A 19,382-nucleotide genomic window follows, 5' to 3' on the forward strand; every position below is an offset into this window, starting at 1 on the left:
AGCCGGGTGAGGCGAAAAGCAGGCCTGCCCACAGCTCTTCACTACACCCATCCGTCCGTACTTCATCTCCCTGTTCTGTTTCCCTGGGTCCCATCCCTGGGATTCTGAGCCAAGTGCCTCTTCTGTCCGTGGTAGCAGTTGAGCTGGCACAACTGGCTTTCCCATGAAGGTTGTGACGCTGGAGGAGGCCTGGGGGTGGTACTACCTGGTGCAGCAGAAGCAGCTGGATGCAGCCATCAATCACTACATTGAAGCCAGGTATGGCAGCACAGGGCACAGGGATCTGGGCATGACGTGAGAAACTGTGGGCGAAGGAGGACGGCACGGCCTAAAAGGAAGAAATCTCAGAATGTAGGTTAGGATGTGCTTGGGGTCTCTATTCTTCCATCCTCCTCTCTCCTCATACATACTAATGTCTTCCCTGACTATGCCAGGTGCTCCATTAAAGCAATTGAGGCTGCTCTGGGTGCTCACCAGTGGAAGAAGGCAATTTATATATTAGATCTCCAGGACCGAAACACTGCGTCTAAATACTATCCTCGTGTGGCCCAGCACCATGCGTCTCTGCAGGAGTATAAGGTGAGGAGAAGTCCCGTTTCTGCAGCTCTGAAGCAGTGCAGTGCAGGGTGGTAAGGACATCCCCTAGAACAAGATATGGGGCAGCTCACCAAGCTCTTCCTGCTGGAGCGCAGCCATCACATCCCTACCATCATCCCAGCATGGCACAAATATGATCTCTAGCTCCCTTTCCTGTGCCAGCTCAAATGATTCTTCATGACTGACTCTAGCATAGCTAGTGTAGATCGCCCAATGTGGCAGAAATGTGAGGCCCTTTAAGTTCCACCTGAATAGGTGGCTCAGCAGTTGAGAATACTTGTGTGCAACTGGGAGAACCCACTTGGTCTCACACATGCCTGTAGCCCCAGAGCTGTGGGGGTGAAGCCCTACTGGGGCCTGCTGGCCACCAGCCTAGCTAAAAGACACATGCTCCAGCTTCAGAGACCAACCTGCCGCAAAGAAACAAGGCAGAGGGCAATAGAATTAACACTCTGTGCTCTTGCTCCTGTGTTTATGTGTGTGCCTAACACATGTGCATACACCACACATACGTGCACCACACACACACACACACACACACACACACACACACACTGCTTTGATCTAGTGTTTCTCCTAGAGACACATTTTCTTGTACTCATCTTTCCTGCAGTATCACTACAAAGTGGTGAGCCAGGCTCTCCACCACCCCTGTTGACATCTTTGCAATTTCAGATTGCTGAGGAGCTCTACACTAAAGGAGACCGGACCAAAAATGCTACAGACATGTAGACCCAGGCTGGCCGCTGGGAGCAAGCCCACAAGGTAATGAATGAGCAGTGTCCATGAGGAAAGAACTCTGCATTAGTGGCCACCATGTTGTCTCACTCCTTGATCTCCGATACCCCTCTTTTACTAGTTCCCTGAAAGCTAAGAAAGTACTAAAATACAGCCTTGACAGTTTGGATCCTGTCCCTTAGCCCGCACTTCAGCTTGTGGACCAGGGAGCCAGGCATTCTGAACTACCATTCCAAAGGCCCTGGTCCCTTGATACTGCTGTCATCTCCCCTACACTGCAGACCTCAGTAGAGTAAGCAGAGGCGTGGTAATGCAGCGTGTCCTACATATCTGTCTCTCAGGCCTCGGCAGAATGGAGCTCTTTATGGGCTCTTGATAGGCATGACATTGCCTGGACTGAGAGTGGCAGTAACTAAATGCCAGTGATTGTTGGGCGGACTCAGAGTTTCCATATGGCCTGGCACCTGAACCTCTGGGTTCCATGTTCACAGCTGGCAATGAAATGCATGCGGCCAGAGAATGTGTCATCACCCTGACCCAGGAAATGGAGAAGCAGGGCAAGTACCGAGAGGCTGAACGGTGAGTGTGGAGAAGGGATGGGGCTGAGGCATCAGTGTGGAGAAGGGATGGGGCTGAGGACTTGTGGCCTCCTCCCAGAAGCAGTGGCAGCAGGGATCTAGCTGTAGGAGGCTCCAGGTGCATCCCCTGTCCTCAGGCTGTATGTGACAGTGGAGGAGCCTGACCTAGCCATCACCATGTTCAAAAAGCACAAGTTGTATGATGATATGATCTGCCTGGTAGGGAAGTACCACCCAGATCTACTCAGTGACACACACCTTCACCTGGGCGAGGTGAGCCTTTTTACCCCTTCCCATGCCTCCTAGCCAGTATCCATCACCCCTTCCATCATGATGCACTACCCCACAGGAGCTGGACCAGCCAGTATCCGTCACCCCTTCCATCATGATGAACTACCCCACAGGAGCTGGACCAGCCAGTGTCCGTCACCCCTTCCATCATGATGCACTGTCGCGACTGCCTCACCAGCAAGGAAGACGCAACACTGGACTCTTCTAACTGCGGTTTATTCAGGACCCTTGATTAATCTTCTGACCTCTCGCCCCTGGCAAAGCCAGCCCACAGCTTAAATAACCTCTGGGTAGCCAACCCCAGCAAGCCACGTGGGAAATGCAGATAGGTCCAGAAACGCGGAAGCAAGCCAGATCCTTAGCGTTAGCCATATATATGGAGTTGTTCACGACCGAGAGCACTCACCGTGGGGAAGGTGGAAGGCGGAAACCAGCGCCATCTTTAAGGAGTGGCATCACGCAGCTCTCTACAGTGCACTACCCCACAGGAACTGGAGGCAGAAGGTCGACTGCAGGAAGCTGAGTATCACTACCTTGAAGCCCAGGAATGGAAGGCAACTGTGAACATGTACCGGTCCAGTGGGCTCTGGGAGGAGGCCTACCGGGTGAGGAGTTCATGCATCCTTCTTTCCTGGTCTTACATGACAAATTTTAACTAAAGTCACAAAGACCTGAGTATTTCTGTCTGAAGTACAGCCATACCTGTCTATATAGCATTTACTTATAATTTTAATGGTTTATGGCTTTCCTGAAGCCATCCTCTGTCCCTAAATACTGTGACCCTATGTTAAGAGACCTGGGAGCTGGTCCTCTTCAGTGTTGATCTGGAGCAGGATCCTGATCCTCATCACAGCTGGAGCAGGAGGCCAGAGGAGACAGGGGGCAACTGTGCAGTGGGCAATGCTCTAACAACTTTACTTTACAGGTGGCCAATCTCATAGAGGAGCCAATGCCCACAAACACATGGCCTATCTGTGGGCGAAGAGTCTGGGAGGAGAGGCTGCAGTTAGACTGCTTAACAAGCTGGGACTTCTAGAGGCTGCCATTGACCATGCTGCTGACAACTGGTGGGTCTCAGTGCAGTCTCCTCTCCTTCAGCTCCATCCCACTCAGAGCAGCCCACACATAAGGAAAACTGACATGCAAACTGAAAAGTATTTTCAAAAGCTGAAGCAGAAGTAAAAACATGTGAGCTAGGCATGGTGGTGCCAGTGTATAATCCTGCCACTTCCAGGTGGAGGCAGAAGGATCAGAGGTTCAAGGCCAGCTTTAGCTACATAGTAAGTCTGAGGCCATCCTAGACTATATGATATCATGCTTCAACAAAACAAACTAAAGAGTGAAAAATTGGCCAGACATTATAATAATGCATAATTTTGGGGGTTTTTTTGGTCACTGTTGGTGGTTGGGTTTTTTTGTTTGTTTGTTTTGAGACATGGTTTCTCTGTGTAACAGTCCTAGCTGTCCTGGAACTCACTTTGTAGGCCAGGCTGGCCTTGAACTCAGAGATCCGCCTGCCTCTGCCTCCTGAGTGCTGGGACTAAAGGCATGTGCCATCACTGTCTGGCACAAGTAGATCTCTATGAGTTCAAGGCTGGCATGGTCTACACAGTGAGTGAGTCTCAGGTCAGGCAGCTAAGGTTACATAGTGAAACCCTGTATCAAAAGAGAGAGAGAGAAGGAAAGAAAGAGAACATAGCAGAGAGATATCTTTGGAAGGGAGGTGTTTTATCAGTGGTTCTAGAGAGACAGGTGGGGCAGGAACAGCAAGAAAAGTTAGAACCTAAGTTAGGGCTTAGGGAGGCCGTGGGGCGGGGGAGGGTTGGGGCAAGTGGGTGAAGCCTGAAGATTTCAGGGGTCCTCGTGAACTCCAACCCTTGAGCTCCGGGCATTTGCACATCTAGTCCCATTCTCCCGACAAGTGATCTTACGACAGCAAAGAGAGTTCAATTATTACCTTTATTGATTTTAAATTTATCCATTTATCCATTCTCACTCCCCTCCCAGATAGCTCTTTGATTGCTGAGGGTGCAGGCAGTGGCTGAGTGAAGGGGCAGCTAGGTGAAGATTTGCAGGATATGGATATAATTAATAGGGGCAGATCTCTCCTTATCTATTAACTTTATGCCTCCAAACTTGCCCAACTTTGGGGGTTTGGGGTGTGGTCCCTAGGAGAGTTCAATAAGCCTTGAACTCTTTCGACAAGCTATGTCTGGGGCTCTCCTTAGGGGAACTGTGCCGGAGCCTCCCCTTGGGGCTGTGATGGAATCTCGTATGGTGACCTTGCTGGTTCCTCTCTAAGCATCGGCTCCTCTCAGAATGATCACGACTGCTCTCAGAGGGGCTGTAGTGAGTTCTCTGAGAATGACTGTGGTGGAGTCCGGAAGAAGGCCTGTGTAGCCTGGACTTAGAGGGACTGCGGTAACCCCTTCCAGAAGAGCTACGCCTTGTCCTGCCAGAAGGTCTGGAAGGGGGTCTCTCAGAGACAGTATCATGGCTCCATTCTGAAGAACTCGTCCATGTCCTCCGGATGGGACTGAGATGGCTCCTTTTTGAGGGGCTGCGGCATCTCTGAAAAGGGGGACTATGTTGGTTACTCCCATAGAGATGGAGCCAACCCTTGGGGGAGGAATTATGTCCCCGTCTCTCTGGAGAGCTACTACGAGTACTCTCTGAGGAACTGTGAGGCCTTCTCCCAGAAGATGCCCATTTGCCATCTCCTCCTTGCTTAGGGGTGAAACACGTGAACCTCTGCTTGATAACGGGTGTACTGGCCCATTTGCCATCTCCTCCTTGCTTAGGGGTGGAACCCGTGAACCTTTGCTTGATAATGGGTGTACTGGCCCATTTGCCATCTCCTTCTTGCTTAGGGGTGGAACCCGTGAACCTCTGCTTGATAACGGGTGTACTGGCCCATTTGCCATCTCCTTCTTGCTTAGGGGTGGAACCCGTGAACCTTTGCTTGATAACGGGTGTACTGGCCCATTTTCCATCTCCTTCTTGCTTAGGGGTGGAACCCGTGAACCTTTGCTTGATAATGGGTGTACTGGCCCATTTGCCATCTCCTTCTTGCTTAGGGGTGGAACCCGTGAACCTTTGCTTGATAACGGGTGTACTGGCCCATTTGCCACCTCCTGGAAAGCAATCATCCTCATCTTTTCCTTTGGGGTACAAGTTTTTGCTTGACCACAAATTGTCTAGACTAGACCTGTCCTCAGGCTTCTGTCTATTAATAGTCAAAATTCTGTGTGCTCTTTGGAATGCCTGCTTTAGGCCCTGAAAAAGCAGCTGGATGAACTTGGGCTGGATGGATTTCTTAGGTTGTCTCTTTGAAGAAACAGTGCTGGTTTGAGCGGTTTCGCTACTCTTGCTCCTCGATGGATCTGTCCGTGTTCCAGAAGGACTCTCTTCTGTGGTTCTACTGTTTTTGTAGAGCTTTGTGTTTTGTGTTTTAAGTTCCTTGGTGATTTTCTTCATTGAATATTTTAAGTCTGAGGTCTTTCTGAGTCTTGATTTAGCCCATTTTTCATCCCGGTTACTTTCAAAGCCACTCTCTGACACAGAGAGAACCTCACAGGATTCACACTGCCCAGAGTCTTTGGCTTCTGTCTTCCCTGCCACACCATGGCTGCCCCATTGCTTTTGCCTCCTGGGAACTGGTACAGAAGCCGAAGACTGGGGAGATCTGGACTGGAAATCTCTTGTAGAAGTTGGGCTCTTGGAAGCCGGAGTATAGATTTTAACTTTCCTTTGTGATGGTGAGGAAGGGTTCTTCCATGTGTCTGTTCTGTTTCTCCCACGAGACTTGGAGACTTGAGGTCTTTTTCTAATGTGCAACCTAAACACAGGATGCAACCGAATCTCACCATGGCCTTCAGAGTTTCTTATAAGGTGCATCTGTGGGTAGATGAGAAGGTAAGCCCCAGAAGCAGACTGTAACTTATGACCGCACCCAAATCCTGACCATTTGCCACACTGCAAGCAGATGGGGTATTTCAGGACAGGACCTGACCCTGGGGGTGGAGGGACGTTGTGGGATATTTGACTCCGTAAGAGTTTTGCCGCTATCTTTAGCTGTAGATCTTTTAGGAGCTCTTCTGAGAGATCGGTCTTGGTCTGGGAAAAATCACTTGCCGTGAGGGAGTGGTGAGACTCAAAAGTTCTTGTCTGTGAATCGCTCTGGGAGATGTCACTCAGCTCCCAGGAAACAGGATCTTCCCTATCGTAAAGTATCCCGAGAGGAGACTCTGGCTTTCCTAAGACGGGAAACTGGGCCCCTGGACATGAGACAGGCACGTGCTGAGTGACTTCCTGGAATATATCACCGAGTTTTGAGTTTGTTTTTAGTCCCAATCTGGTACCAGAGTACTGCTGTATTATGGAGGATGTGGATCCGCGTGTCCATATCTTTAAGGGCATTCTTTTCTCGTGACCACGACATAGAATATGTCTCTGAATATAGTTTTTGACAACTGAAGTCTGTGAAATCGTCCTTGGACCCCTCTCTAGTAGGCTCTGAGAAAATTCCATCAGTTCAGCTGGAACCCCAAATAAATTCTGAATAGATCGGCAGATATCCATAGTGGCTCCTTCTGTTAAAAACGGTTGAGAACAAAGCTTCCTTCCCATAGTGGTTCCCAGAACATTCCCCAGCATTAGCATATTAGAGAGATATTTCCTGGGTAGTCGCTGCCTACAGACATGACTTTCCCAGATGTTCAGTTGTCTGCCCAGGAAAGAACGGATAGAGTTTCTTCGAGATCCTAATCCTGCCTGAAACTCTGAGGGTAGTAATCTCAGTAGATACGGAGAATAGCTCTGCAGTGAATTCCCAAATTCTTCCATTTGCTTCTTTTCGGTTGATTCCTTAGTTAAGACATCCATTTCCCAGATCTCAGGATATAGTGATCCCACAGAGTTCCCTGTTTTATCAGAGGGAAGGACCAAGGGAAGAGCTGATGACCGTATAATAGTGTCTGTATAGGATTCTGGAGACTGCAAAATGCCAGCATTAAAGTTCTTCATATTCAAGGTTCTTGGCACTTCTGGCATTCCAGAACCCTGAAGGGTCCCTAATTCGGTTGTTTTGACAGAGCTTGAAATAAATGGGATTGGAGGGCTGCTTATGAACCTAGAGAAGTAATTCTCTGCTTGTAACTTTTCTGATGTTTTTGTTTCCAAATCTCTATTCTGGCACACCTGTCCTTGGTTCAAATCCATTTCTAGTACTTTAGGAGATTCTCTTTTGATTCCTACAGATTTTACAGCCTGAAGCCTTTGCTTGTGAGTTAATACTGGAGGTTCCTCAAGTGGAGATGTTTGCTCTAAGATTAATTCTGTAAAATTCTCTTGAATATTTGCCCTTCGAGTTTGTTCTCTAGGTTTTATCTTGTCTTGAAGATGTGGTCTTGATAGTAAATTCAAAGAATCCTTTACTTTAATTCTTGATCTTGTGGCAACTCCTATTGGTTCTACAGCCTGGGGACTTGGTCCTGGTGCCAGTTCTTCAGATTTCACAATCAGAAGCAGTGGCTTGGGACGCAATATAGTTTTTAACACTTGAAAGCCCGATAATTCTATCGTTTCTAAAATCTGATGTGTTGGCTCTGCGATTAATTTCTTAGATTGCACATTTTGTAGCCAAAGTCTTGGAGCAAACTCTGAAACTATCGCATCACACAGTTTGGGAGTCAAATCAACATATTTTGACCCTTGAGAGGTCGGCTCTGGTATCATCACTGACTCTATAACTTGAAGTGGTGGTCCAGGAATCACTGTCACAGATTCAGAAACTTGAGGAACTTGAAGCTGTGTCTTTGCGGATTCTGTCACTTGATCGAGTGGCTTTGGGCTGATCCTTAGAAAGTTTATCATTTGATCCAGTGATTCTATTGGAGTTACACTTGCTTTTCCAATGCTTTCATTCTGGGGCTTTGTTAGACTCCTTACTACCTCTTCTGTCTGACATTCCTCAAACGCCAGCTTGACAGAGGCTGTATTTCCCACAACTTGATTGGTTGGCTGGGCGGCCAACTCTGAGAATTCTTCCCTTTGCAACCATAGCTTAGATTCGGGAATCTGAGGTCCTGGTGTTATCCCTGGAGCAGAATCTGGAACATGGTAGAATGGCCTTGGTGGCGGTACTACAGATTGTTCCCTTGGGGTTCTTTTCTCAGAGCTCAGCACCACAGGTCCTAAGCCTTGAGGATATGGCCTTGGAGATTTTTCTGCACATTCAGTCTCTCTATTTACTGGCATTGAAGTCACTCTAAGAAATTCTTTTCCTTGTTGCCTTGCCTTACAAGTTAGCACTGTCATTTCTGTGACATGATTCTTGAGGTCGGGGGTCATTCTCTTAGATCCTGTGACTGGTTGGGTCTGTAACTGCTTGAAATCTTTCGATTGAGTCCACGAACAAGAAAGAAACTCCAGAGTTTCTAGGCTCTGGTAGTTTTTCTGTGGGGTCAGTTCTGAGAAGTTTGAATCTTGATCACTTAGTGTTGGAGTCAGATCAACAAATTCTGGTACTTGAAGCCCTAGCGGCTGAGGCATCCCTGATGATTCTGTGACTTTATCCGTTGACTTGGGGACTTGGTACCTTATCTTCGTGTTCATCTCTGCATAGTCCACCAGGTGGTGTGCTGGTCTACACGTCGCCTTAGAGGGTTCTGTGATTTGATCATTTGTTTGGGGAATTTGGTTCCCAAATGTCCCATTTTGAAGGAATGGACTTGGTGATAAGCCCACGGAGTTTCCCCTTTGTGGCAGGGACACTGATGATAATTTCACAAGTTTTACACTTTGTCCCCTTGGCTCTGATGCTTTCATACATTGCGGCTGCGATTCTGGAATTAAATTTGAAAATTTGACACTTGTCAGGGCTGGTCCTGCCAAGGACTTCCTGGTGGACTCTGATGTTACTACCGTTGGCGTCTCATCTAAAGCAATCTGTTGGCGATTCATAATTTGCTGTTGGGATCCTAGCCTCAGCTGCGTGGGTTTTGTATCTTGAAGACACGGCTCTGGAGCAAAGAAAGACTGAACATATTGAGACCTGTGACACGGAGCAAACTCTGAAGAGTTCCCACTCTGAGACTGTGACCCTGGCTTCACATGCATAGCTCTAACTGCTTGAAAACAAGGTCCTGGTGAAAATTCCTCACTTCTCAAGTCCTGCAGACCACAGCCAGGTGTCAGATTTACAGAGTTCGTACAAAGCAATGGCTGTTTGTTCAACTCTGGAAACATTCTATCTTCAGGCAGTGGTGTTGGTAAAACTTCCACAGAGTCCACACCAGTTGACTGAGGCTTCAGAGTCAACACGGGTTGTGCAGTTTGCTGCCGTGACCCAAACTGCTTCTTCGAAAGTGGGATATCTTGAAACTTTGCCCCTACCATTAAGTTAGATGGCTTCACACCTTGAAAAGGGGATCCAGGGTTCAATAGAACAGATCTTGTACACTGAGATTCTGATTCAAGAGACTTCATGTTTTGTAACTGTGGCCCTGAACCAAGCTTCACTAAATTTATGGGTTGTAATTTTAATCCTGGATTCAATTCAGAAAAATTCACACATTGTTCCTGTGGCCCAGGGTTGTATTCTACAGGTGCTATACCTGCAATATTTGACCCTGGAGTTAATTCAAGCTTTAAATCTTGCAAGTGCTGTCCTGGGTTAACTGTTACAGGCATCTCTCTTTGAATTCCTGTCCCTGGGTTCAACTCAGAAAACGTCATACCTGGAAGTTTAGGAGCTTCTAAATGTGGCCCAGGGTTGTATCCCATAGAATCTGCAGACTGTGATTCTTGTCTTCGAGTACATGCAGAAAAATTCACATTTTGCAAATGTGTTTGGACATTGCACCAAACAGGATTTACACACATAATTTGTGGTGCTGGAAATGTTGTACCAGAATGCGTACCTTGAAGAAGTGGTCCAAGATTATTACTATTAGAATGTTCACACTGAGAGTTTTGCCCTGGAGTGCATGCAGAAGACTTCACACCTTGCAAATGTGCTCTAGGATTGCACTCAGTGGAATTCATACATGGAGGACTTGGCTCCGGGGTGCATGCAGAAGAATTCACACATGGAGGACTTGGTCCTGGGGTGCATATGGAAGAATTCACACTCGGAGGACTTGGTCCTGGGGTGCATATGGAAGAATTCACACTCGGAGGACTTGGTCCTGGGGTGCATATGGAAGAATTCACACTCGGAGGACTTGGTCCTGGGGTGCATACGGAAGAATTCACACTCGGAGGACTTGGTCCTGGGGTGCATATGGAAGAATTCACACTCGGAGGACTTGGTCCTGGGGTGCATATGGAAGAATTCACACTCGGAGGACTTGGTCCTGGGGTGCATACGGAAGAATTCTCACACGGAGGACTTGGTCCTGGGGTGCATACGGAAGAATTCACACACGGAGGACTTGGTCCTGGGGTGCATACGGAAGAATTCTCACATGGAGGACTTGGTCCTGGGGTGCATACGGAAGAATTCTCACACGGAGGACTTGGTCCTGGGGTGCATATGGAAGAATTCTCACACGGAGGACTTGGTCCTGGGGTGCATACGGAAGAATTCACACTCGGAGGACTTGGTCCTGGGGTGCATACGGAAGAATTCACACACGGAGGACTTGGTCCTGGGGTGCATACGGAAGAATTTACATCTTGCAAATTTGGCTCATGATTGTACCCAGTAGAATCCACACATTGCAATTTTGGTCCTAAAATACACACAGAATTCATTCCATTAAAATGTGGCCCAAGGTTGCACTCAGAATTTATATATCGAGGGTCTGGCTCTGGAATGCATGCAGAGAAATTTGTGTTTTGCAAATATGGCCCAGGTTTATATTCACTGGAATTTGTATACTGAGAATTTGCATTGGGAGTACATGTAGAATTCACATCTTCCAAATGTGATACAAGGCAGAATTTGTTAGATGTTATGCCTTGAAGGTCTAGATCAGGGTGCAACTTAGACGATTGTACATTTTGTGTTCCTGTCTTGGATGTCATGATATTTTTACAGTGAATCTGTGGCCCTGGACTCGAGTCACAGAATGTCCTACCTTGCAACTCATGTTTGAATTCCAGAGATGACTCATCTGGCAGCTTGGACTCTGTGCACACCTCAGGAACTTTTATCTCTTGCAACTGTTGCTCTGAATTGTCCATAGACTTCAGGTCTTGAAGTGTTGTACATACTTCTGATGACTTGATATGTTGCAAATGTGGCTCATGACTGAAGACTACCTGTTTTTTACTTTGAAGCTGTTGCTTTTGATTTAATTTGTGAAATTTCCCATCTTGCTTCAGGTTTCCGGCACTGAGTTCAGAAGGTACCACACTATAGATTGTTGAGTCCGAGTCCTGCTCAGCAAATCCCACAACCTGCAATTCTGCACCATGATTGATCCCCATATCCTTCACTGCTTGGACATTTGTAGGCTCGGGTTGCATGCCTTTCAACTTTGATCCAGTCTTGACTGCCTCAGGTTCCATACCTTGAAGATATAATTCTGGGGCTAACATGGACCGTTTCCCTTCCTGGAACTGAGGGGTTTTCAGCTGCAAAATCTTCCTGTCAAGTGCCTTGCAAGTCCTCCTAAGAGATTTTACATCCTTCCACAGCGCCTGGGCCTCAAAGCCCATGGGTTTCTCTCCTTGAAGCATGTCCTCTGGAAATACTTCATAAGTCTTCATACCCTGCAAGTATGGGCGAGAACTGACCTTTGTAGGTCCTGCATCTTCATGCTTTATCGCCAGAACTGACTTAGATTTCTCATCTTGTAACTGAGGGCCCGGGTTGAACTCCACAGAGTCCCCACTTGGAGACTTTGACTCCACAGTCAAAGATTCCATACCTTGGAGCTTTTTCCCATGAGCCAACTCAGACGGCTTTTTATTTTGTGGCTGTGGTCCTGAATTAAGGTCCATTGCTTTTACACCTTGGGATTTTATATGTGTTGCCAGCTTGGAAGATTTTATACTTGCAACATGATGTTTCATTGAGTTTACACCTTGAAGTTTCATACCCAAGATCTGCTCAGGATATTTCAAATCTTGTAAAGGGGGCGCTGAGTCCAGCTCTATTGATTTTGTGCCCAAAGACATCTTTGGGGTGAAATCAGGTTTCTTACCTTGTAACTTTGAAGTAGGTTTGCTTTCTACCAATCGCACACCATGAACCCTCTTCTCTGTAAGGACTTCAGATGGCATACCTTGTAATTGTGGTCCAGGAGTAAAGCCCATAGCTTTGACATCTTGGACCTTTATACCCATGATTGTCCTTGAAGATTTCAGATCTTGTAACAATGGGCCTGATTCACAGTCTTCCATCTCCATTTCTTGGGACTTTGTCCTCAGAACTGAATTGAATTTTGTACCTTGCCACTGTGACCCATGTTTACAGTCTAGCCGGACACTTTGATTGGCAAATGGCTTACCTTGACTTGACGTGACACATTTTATATTTTGGGACTTTGTTTCAGGTGTCAAGTCAGAACATTCTGCACTTTGCCACTGGGGCCCAGAGTTGATCTCAGATTGAGGCTGTGTTCCTGGGGGTGACCCTAAGAGTTTCACTTCTTGTGGTTGCATTCCAGGGTTCAATCCAGGAGAGCCTGTGCCTCTTAAGTGAAACCTGGGTTTGGATGGGAATTTTATATTGTTAATCTTTGACCTTAAGTGTGGGTCACCTCCTTTCATACTTCTAAACTGGAGCTCCGATTTAAAATCAATAGTTTTGAACCTGTGAGACTGTTGTTCCGGGGTTGACCCTGAAGGTTGTTTACTTTGTAACTCCGGCCCTGTAGTAGTTAACTCACTAGAAGTCTTCACGTTTCTTAGTTGTGCCAAAGGGTTTAACTCTTTTGCCGTGACATCTTCAGATTGTAACCTAAGATTCAGTGTAGATTTCTTAGCTTTATAGTCAGACAGTGGGATCCACTGAACAGATTTCGTATTTTCAAGCTGTAATCCACGGTGTAATGCCACACTTTTTACACACTCAGCCTGTGGCTCTGATCCGTGGTGTAATGCCATACTTTTCACACACTCAGACTGTGGCTCTGAGTTTTCCCCTTCTTGTAACTCTGGTTCTGGGGACGCCTCGGGGGGTTTTATGTGCTGTACTTTTGGCTCAATGTTAAAATCCACAGATTTATTCCCTGGAAGTTTTGGCCCTACAGTCGTTTCAGGTGGTTTCACACCTCCCAACTGTATGGATGGCTTCTGTTCTGTAGATTTGACGCCTTGAGATTGTGACCCACGATTTAACCCTAAACGCTTCACACCATGGAACTCAGGTCCTGGTATCCACTGAATGGATCTAACCCTTCCAACTGGTGTATCTTGGTTTTGAGGCTGTGGTTCTGAAGTGGATGTGACATTTTCTCCTTTCTGTAACTCTGGTTCTGGGGACAATTCAGGTATCTTCATATGGTGTACTTGTGATTCAAGGTTAAAACCCACAGATTTTTCTCCTTGAAGTTTTGGCCTTACAGTCGTCTCTGATGGCTTCACACCTCCCAACTGTATGGACGGTTTCCGTCCTGTGGGTTTGACACCTTGAGATTGTAACCCATGATTTAATCCTAAAAACTTTACACTGTGGAACTCAGGTCCTGGTATCCACTGGACGGATCTTACACTTCCAGCTGGTGGATCTTTGTTTTGATCCACAGTTTTGATTCCTTGAGGTTGTGGCTCTGATGTTAAGTCAAAAGTTTTTGTTTTCTGAAGCCCTAGTGCTAACGGAGAGGTTTTTACTTGCTGTGACTGTGGCTCAAGATTAAACCCTACAGATTTTTCTTCTTGAATTATTTTAGACCTGACAGTCAATTCAGAGGGCATCACACCTCTCCATTGTGTAGATGGCTTCAATTCTGTACGTCTGGCACTTTGAGATTGCAACCTAAAGTCTGGCCCTACCCATTCCTCACTTTGAAACTCAGATATTGGTATCCATCGGACAGATTTTGTACTTCCAATCTGTGGCTCTGTGAGCACCATGGTTTTCACATCTTGAAATGGTGGCTCTAACATTGGCTCTGAGACTTTCACCTGGTGCCCCTGTGGTTCTGGAGTCACCTGGCACGGTTTCATACTTGGCACCTGTGATTCATCTTGGACCTCTTCAGGTTTTACACTGTGAACAACTGGTTCAGGAGTCAATTCAAATGATGGTATATCTTTAAATTGATTAAATTTGATCTCTTTGGGTTTTTTATCTGCAGGTTTGGCTTCTTGACCTGACTTCATGGTCAACACATCTTCTGACTGAAAATGTTTGCTCACCTGGTCTAAAATCCCACCTTTCCACTCAGGTGATCTTACAGTTATCTGGTCATCCTGTCCAGGCTTGGGAGTTAAATCCGTGGGTATCATTCCTCGACACGGTTGTGTTGAGACTAAATTCACAATTTTTTCTCCTGGGATTCCTTGTGTTTTGGCTATATTCACAGGTTTTAGACTTTGTGGCTTCAAATATGAGATAATTACACGTTTACTTTCCTGCATTTGTGACTGTGAAGTCAGTTCCTTGGGTTTTATACCTTGTAGTTGAGGCCCTTGCAACACCTCCATAAACTCATCTTGAAACTGTACCCCTGGTACAAAAGTCACAGGACTCTCTTCTTGCTTCTTGGGTTCAAGTTTCAAACCCATGGCCTTTACATCTTGAACATGTGTGGCACGGTCCAGTCCCACAGTCCTCAAATCTTGAGTTGTTGAACCTGGAATCAACTTCACAGTTTTTGTACCATCTGACTGGGAACTACGTGGGGATACCACTGTAGATTTTATCCTCTCTAGACATTGTCCTAGAGTTAAGACTGCAGATTTCCTATTCTCTAACTGTGGTCTTGAAGGTAGTAACTCAGATTTTAAACCTTTCAAGTTGGGGCCCAGGGGCAGCTCCTCAGGTTCTTTATCTCCTGCTTTTATCCCTGGAGTTAATGGTATAGATTTGACTTTTCCCAGCTCTGACTTTGACCTTAGCTCCATAGATTTCACATCTCCCAAATAAGGCCCTGGCATGAACTCTTCTTGCTTTGAGGTTGTGACCTTCTCCGCAGGTTTTCTATGTCCCAAATGCTGTCCAGGGATCGATTCAGAAAGTTCTATACCTTGTGCCTGTGGTCTTCCAACCAACTCAGAATCATGTACACTTGCTAGGTGTGTCCCAGGAGTCGATCTCACTGATTCTGCCATGGGCATCTGTGGCTCAGATGGTAGCTTATAAGACATCTCACCTTCAAAGCTTGGTACTTGATTCCTTGTGATGTATCTTCTATCTCCAAACAGTGTCTCCTGTATTATTAACTCTGGCTTCATCCCTTGCCTCTCTGGCTGTGTGGTAAACTCAAACATTTTTACACACTCCAACTGTGGCCCCAAGTGTAACTCTGAAGTTGTGACACCTTGAGATTGAGTTCCTGGTGTTCCATCAAAAAATTTGACATTTTGCAGGCACGGCCCCGAGTTAGAACTCGCCTGCTTTGTATCGTGGAGCCCTGGAGTCATCTTTGCTAATTTTGGATTATGTATCCCCAACTCTGGAGTCATAGACTGCATACCATGAAACAATGGTCCTGGAGTTTCCTCCCCATATGTGACCCTTTGAAGTCTTAGCCTAGAAGCCAACTCAGAAAATTTGGTATCTTGTTGCCGCAGTTCCGGATTTACCTCCTCAGATATCCCACTTGGATATTGTAGTTCAGAGGCTGGTATTGTGTGTTTCCTGCTCCGAAACTCTGATACTTCCACAGGTAGAACAAGCTTCCTATCTTCAACCTGTGGCTCTTGGCTTAATGGCAAAAATGATTCTGGTGAAAGTCCCTGAGACTTCCTATCTTGAAACTGAATACCTGGCGTGACCTGTGTACATTTGAAACCTTGGTGCTTGGGCTCAGGGATCAGATCAGAGAATTTCACACCTTGCAAGCATGGTCCTACATTTACTTCCATAGACTTCACATGTTGCAGTTTTGGTTCTGGAAGATTTGGCCCTGGGATAAAATCTGACGATCTGATTTCTGGTACTGGGGAACGTGATAGTGCCTCATCAGATTTCACATCATAATGTGGGGGACCTGAGATAAAATTTCCTGGTTTTCCCCCTTGAAGAAGCAGCCCTTGATATAACGTTGGACATCTGACACTTTGCAATTGTGGCCCTGGAATCAATCCAGGTTTGATGCTTAGCTGCTCTGGGCCTAGATTTAAATCCACAGATTTCACTTTTGGGGGCGATGTCTCCTCAATCAGTTCCTTTGATGATGGACTTTGTGGCCCTGGCTCTGGCTTTGTTTTTTCAGGACCTACCTCTTCTATAGATGATTGTTGTATTACATTTGCAGATTTCTCATTTTGCAACTGTGATTCTGTATCTATTTTTCCTGGCTTTACTTCCTGGAGCTGGGGCCCTGGGATCACATCTTTAATGTGTGGTTTGGGTCCTGTAGCTAGTTCCATAGGCTCTACAGCTAGTACAGGAGGTTCACCGATTACTTCTGCAGATTTCAAGTGTTGTGCCAAGAACTCTGATTTCTTACCTTGCACTCCTGGTTCTAGACCCAACTTCAGAGATCCCACTTCTGAATATAGCTCTGTCATGGCCCCCTGAGTATCATCAACTTTAGGCAATGTCAATCTGATAGTCTCTCTGTCTTTGTATTCTGGTCTCAGAGTTATTTCTGATAAGTTAGTAACGTCTGAACATGATTCTAGAGTTCCACGAAGAAACTTCACATCTGGGGGCTGTGGTTCTGGGGCCATCACCACTGATTCCAGAGCATCTTTAATTGCGTCTTGTGATTCTGGAGTCTCTTCCATCCCTTTTACAACCTGGTTCCTAGTTTCAAGAGTTTCTTGGAGTGGTGGTGAGTACGTCTCCATAGAGTCTGAGGTTTGGCTCAATGGTGCCGGAGTCATTCCTAATGATGATTGTGTCAGCTTAACAGATTCTTCCACCTGATGACGAATGTCAGAGTCCACTCTTTCTTCTGGGGCTTGATACCGTAGGACCAATTCTTTGGGTTCCAGGAAATGATAACTTGGGTCGGGGTTCACTTCTAAGGATTTTAGCGCATTAAGGGGTGTGCTTGGGACCAATTCACTAAGGTTCACACTTTCCACCAGTGCCTCAGGAATTAAACTCCTACCTTCTACCAACAGACTCTTTGTATCTTCAAGCAATGGTACACCTCTAGACTCTGCTGCTCCTATTGGGACGGTAGAAGTCAGAACATCTGGCTGCGCTGGCAGTGGGGTCAGATTTTGAGTTTGGATCAAAGCCCTAGGTTCTGTAACATGTGGCTGTCCTGGTGGAATTATCTGCATGGAATCCATAGTTTGTTGTGCCACTGGAGTTGCTTTTGTATAATCAATGGCTTTAGGAAGTTCACTTGAGCTAATTTCCAATATATTTTCATGCGTTGGACCGGGAGTAATTCCAATGTGTTTTATGGCTTGATTCTGTGACCCCAAGGTCATGTTCGGTGTTCCCATGACTTTATGCTGAGGCTGGGGAATCACTTCCACAGATCCCAGAACTGATTGCTGTAGCCCTAGACTCTTATCTCCTGGTTGTATGACTTGGTGGCCATGCAATGTATCCACCTTCGGCGATTCCACGACTTGGTATTGTGGCTTTGGGGCTATTCCTGCTGGTTCTACGACATGTGGGTGTAATTCATTTACCATCCCCCTGGAATCCATGATGTGAAACAAGGTCACAGGAGTTACCTTCATATTATCTGTGACTTGACTCAGTCTTGAGGCCATACTCTTTGATTCCGTAGCTGGATGCAGAAGACTTTTTACTATTTTTGGTTCAATTACTTGATCTGAGGGCCCAGGAGTTATACTCGCTGTTTCTGCTTGATTTGATGGCTGCGGGACAAACCCCATGTCGTCTCTCACCTGTGCGTGTGATTCTGGGATCATTCCCATCAAGCCCATAACCTGAAGCAATGCCTCTGGAGTGACCTTTACACTGTCCTTGGCTGAGCATGGTACCTGGGCTGTCAGTTCCACTTCAGTTACTTGTGCCCTTTGTGGCTGAATCCCTTTTTCTGGTAGACCTAGGACCCTCTGATCTATATTCAGCTCTAACACACGCTTTGGATCCTTTTTCAGGACAGTGTTTTCTTCCTGAAATATATTAATGGGAGATGGAGTGCCCATTGATATAACTAAAGGGTTGTTTCTAAGAACCTGGTGGTCATTCTCAGACTGTAACCGCTTGTTTGAGGTAAGCGGCTGTGCCACTTCTGTCCTTCTTAATTCAGAATTCACCCCAATGTTTACATGGACATGAAATGATGGAACATCTGGAGATCGGTTGGTATTTTGCTCAGCACTCTGAGGGATGAGTTTAGGTAACTGAGTTTTGGGGAGCCCTTGTTCAGGCACTCCTTGTACATCCATCAAATGATTAAGTATTTCCCAGGATTTCTTCACGGGCAGAGGCACCACTTGTGCCCGCAAAGTAGAAACCTTCTGACATATGTGTCCTTCCAGTTCTCCTCTGACTAAAGGAGAGAGCTGAAAAGTAGGCATGGATGAGCCCTGGCTGCTGGAAGTGGATATGGACGGTTTCTTTCGGGAGAAAGCAGGTAAACGACGTCTCCGGAATTTCCACGTTGGAAGAAAGGATGTGTTCGAGCTGTCGCTGGATAATACAGACATACTGGAGTCAGAAGAACTGCTTCTCATCATATGGTGGCAAGAAGGTGGGATAGCCTGCCGACCCACAATGTCAGAGACGGAGGAGGAAGAAAAATTTTGGGACTCTTGTAAAGTCCTTTCGATAAGTGTTGACCTGACAAAAAGAAATGTTTTCATTTTCTTTGGAATTAGTAGGCACAAAATCAGTAAGAAGAGAAAGAGTGGTTGTTTCAATTCCAAAACACTTTTGGTCTAAGGGAGAGATGAAAGGAGGGGTTGCATTCACAAACATCAGTTGTTTGTGTAAAGAATCCCTCCACCAAGAGCAAAATGTGTGAGTCAGTCAATAAAGTACATGCTACTCAAAGAGAGAAGCTGAGTTCCATCCCCAGGACCCACATGAAAATAAAGGGACATAGTGCCCCAGCGCTGGGGAAGCAGAGAAAAGTGGGTCCCCTGGGGCTCACTGAACAGCCAAGGCTAATTAGTGAG

The 19,382-nt window shown here is 46.3% G+C and overlaps 2 protein-coding genes across 3 annotated transcripts in view; one reads left to right on the forward strand and one right to left on the reverse strand.

Annotated features, from left to right (window-relative positions):
- Ankrd7 (ankyrin repeat domain 7) overlaps nt 1-19,382 on the forward strand; it is a 140,670-nt gene that overhangs the window by 15,711 nt on the left and 105,577 nt on the right.
- Nucleotides 4,131-19,382, reverse strand: part of LOC148117836 (uncharacterized) — a 30,172-nt gene continuing 14,920 nt past the window's right edge. Inside the window, exons 2-3 of one of the 2 annotated variants that reach the window (XM_087901828.1) lie at nt 11,288-19,044; nt 4,131-10,939 (exon numbers count right to left, since the gene is read on the reverse strand). In XM_087901828.1, coding sequence (XP_087757954.1) covers nt 4,383-10,939; nt 11,288-19,044 — 14,314 coding nt within the window. In that variant the 3' untranslated portion in view covers nt 4,131-4,382. Of the gene's footprint in view, nt 19,045-19,382 lie in introns of both variants that reach the window. The other variant, XM_087901829.1, reaches the window with a different exon arrangement.

This window comes from Myodes glareolus, chromosome 25 (genome assembly GCF_982192425.1).
Source record: "Myodes glareolus chromosome 25, mMyoGla1.1, whole genome shotgun sequence".
NCBI lineage: Eukaryota > Metazoa > Chordata > Mammalia > Rodentia > Cricetidae > Myodes > Myodes glareolus.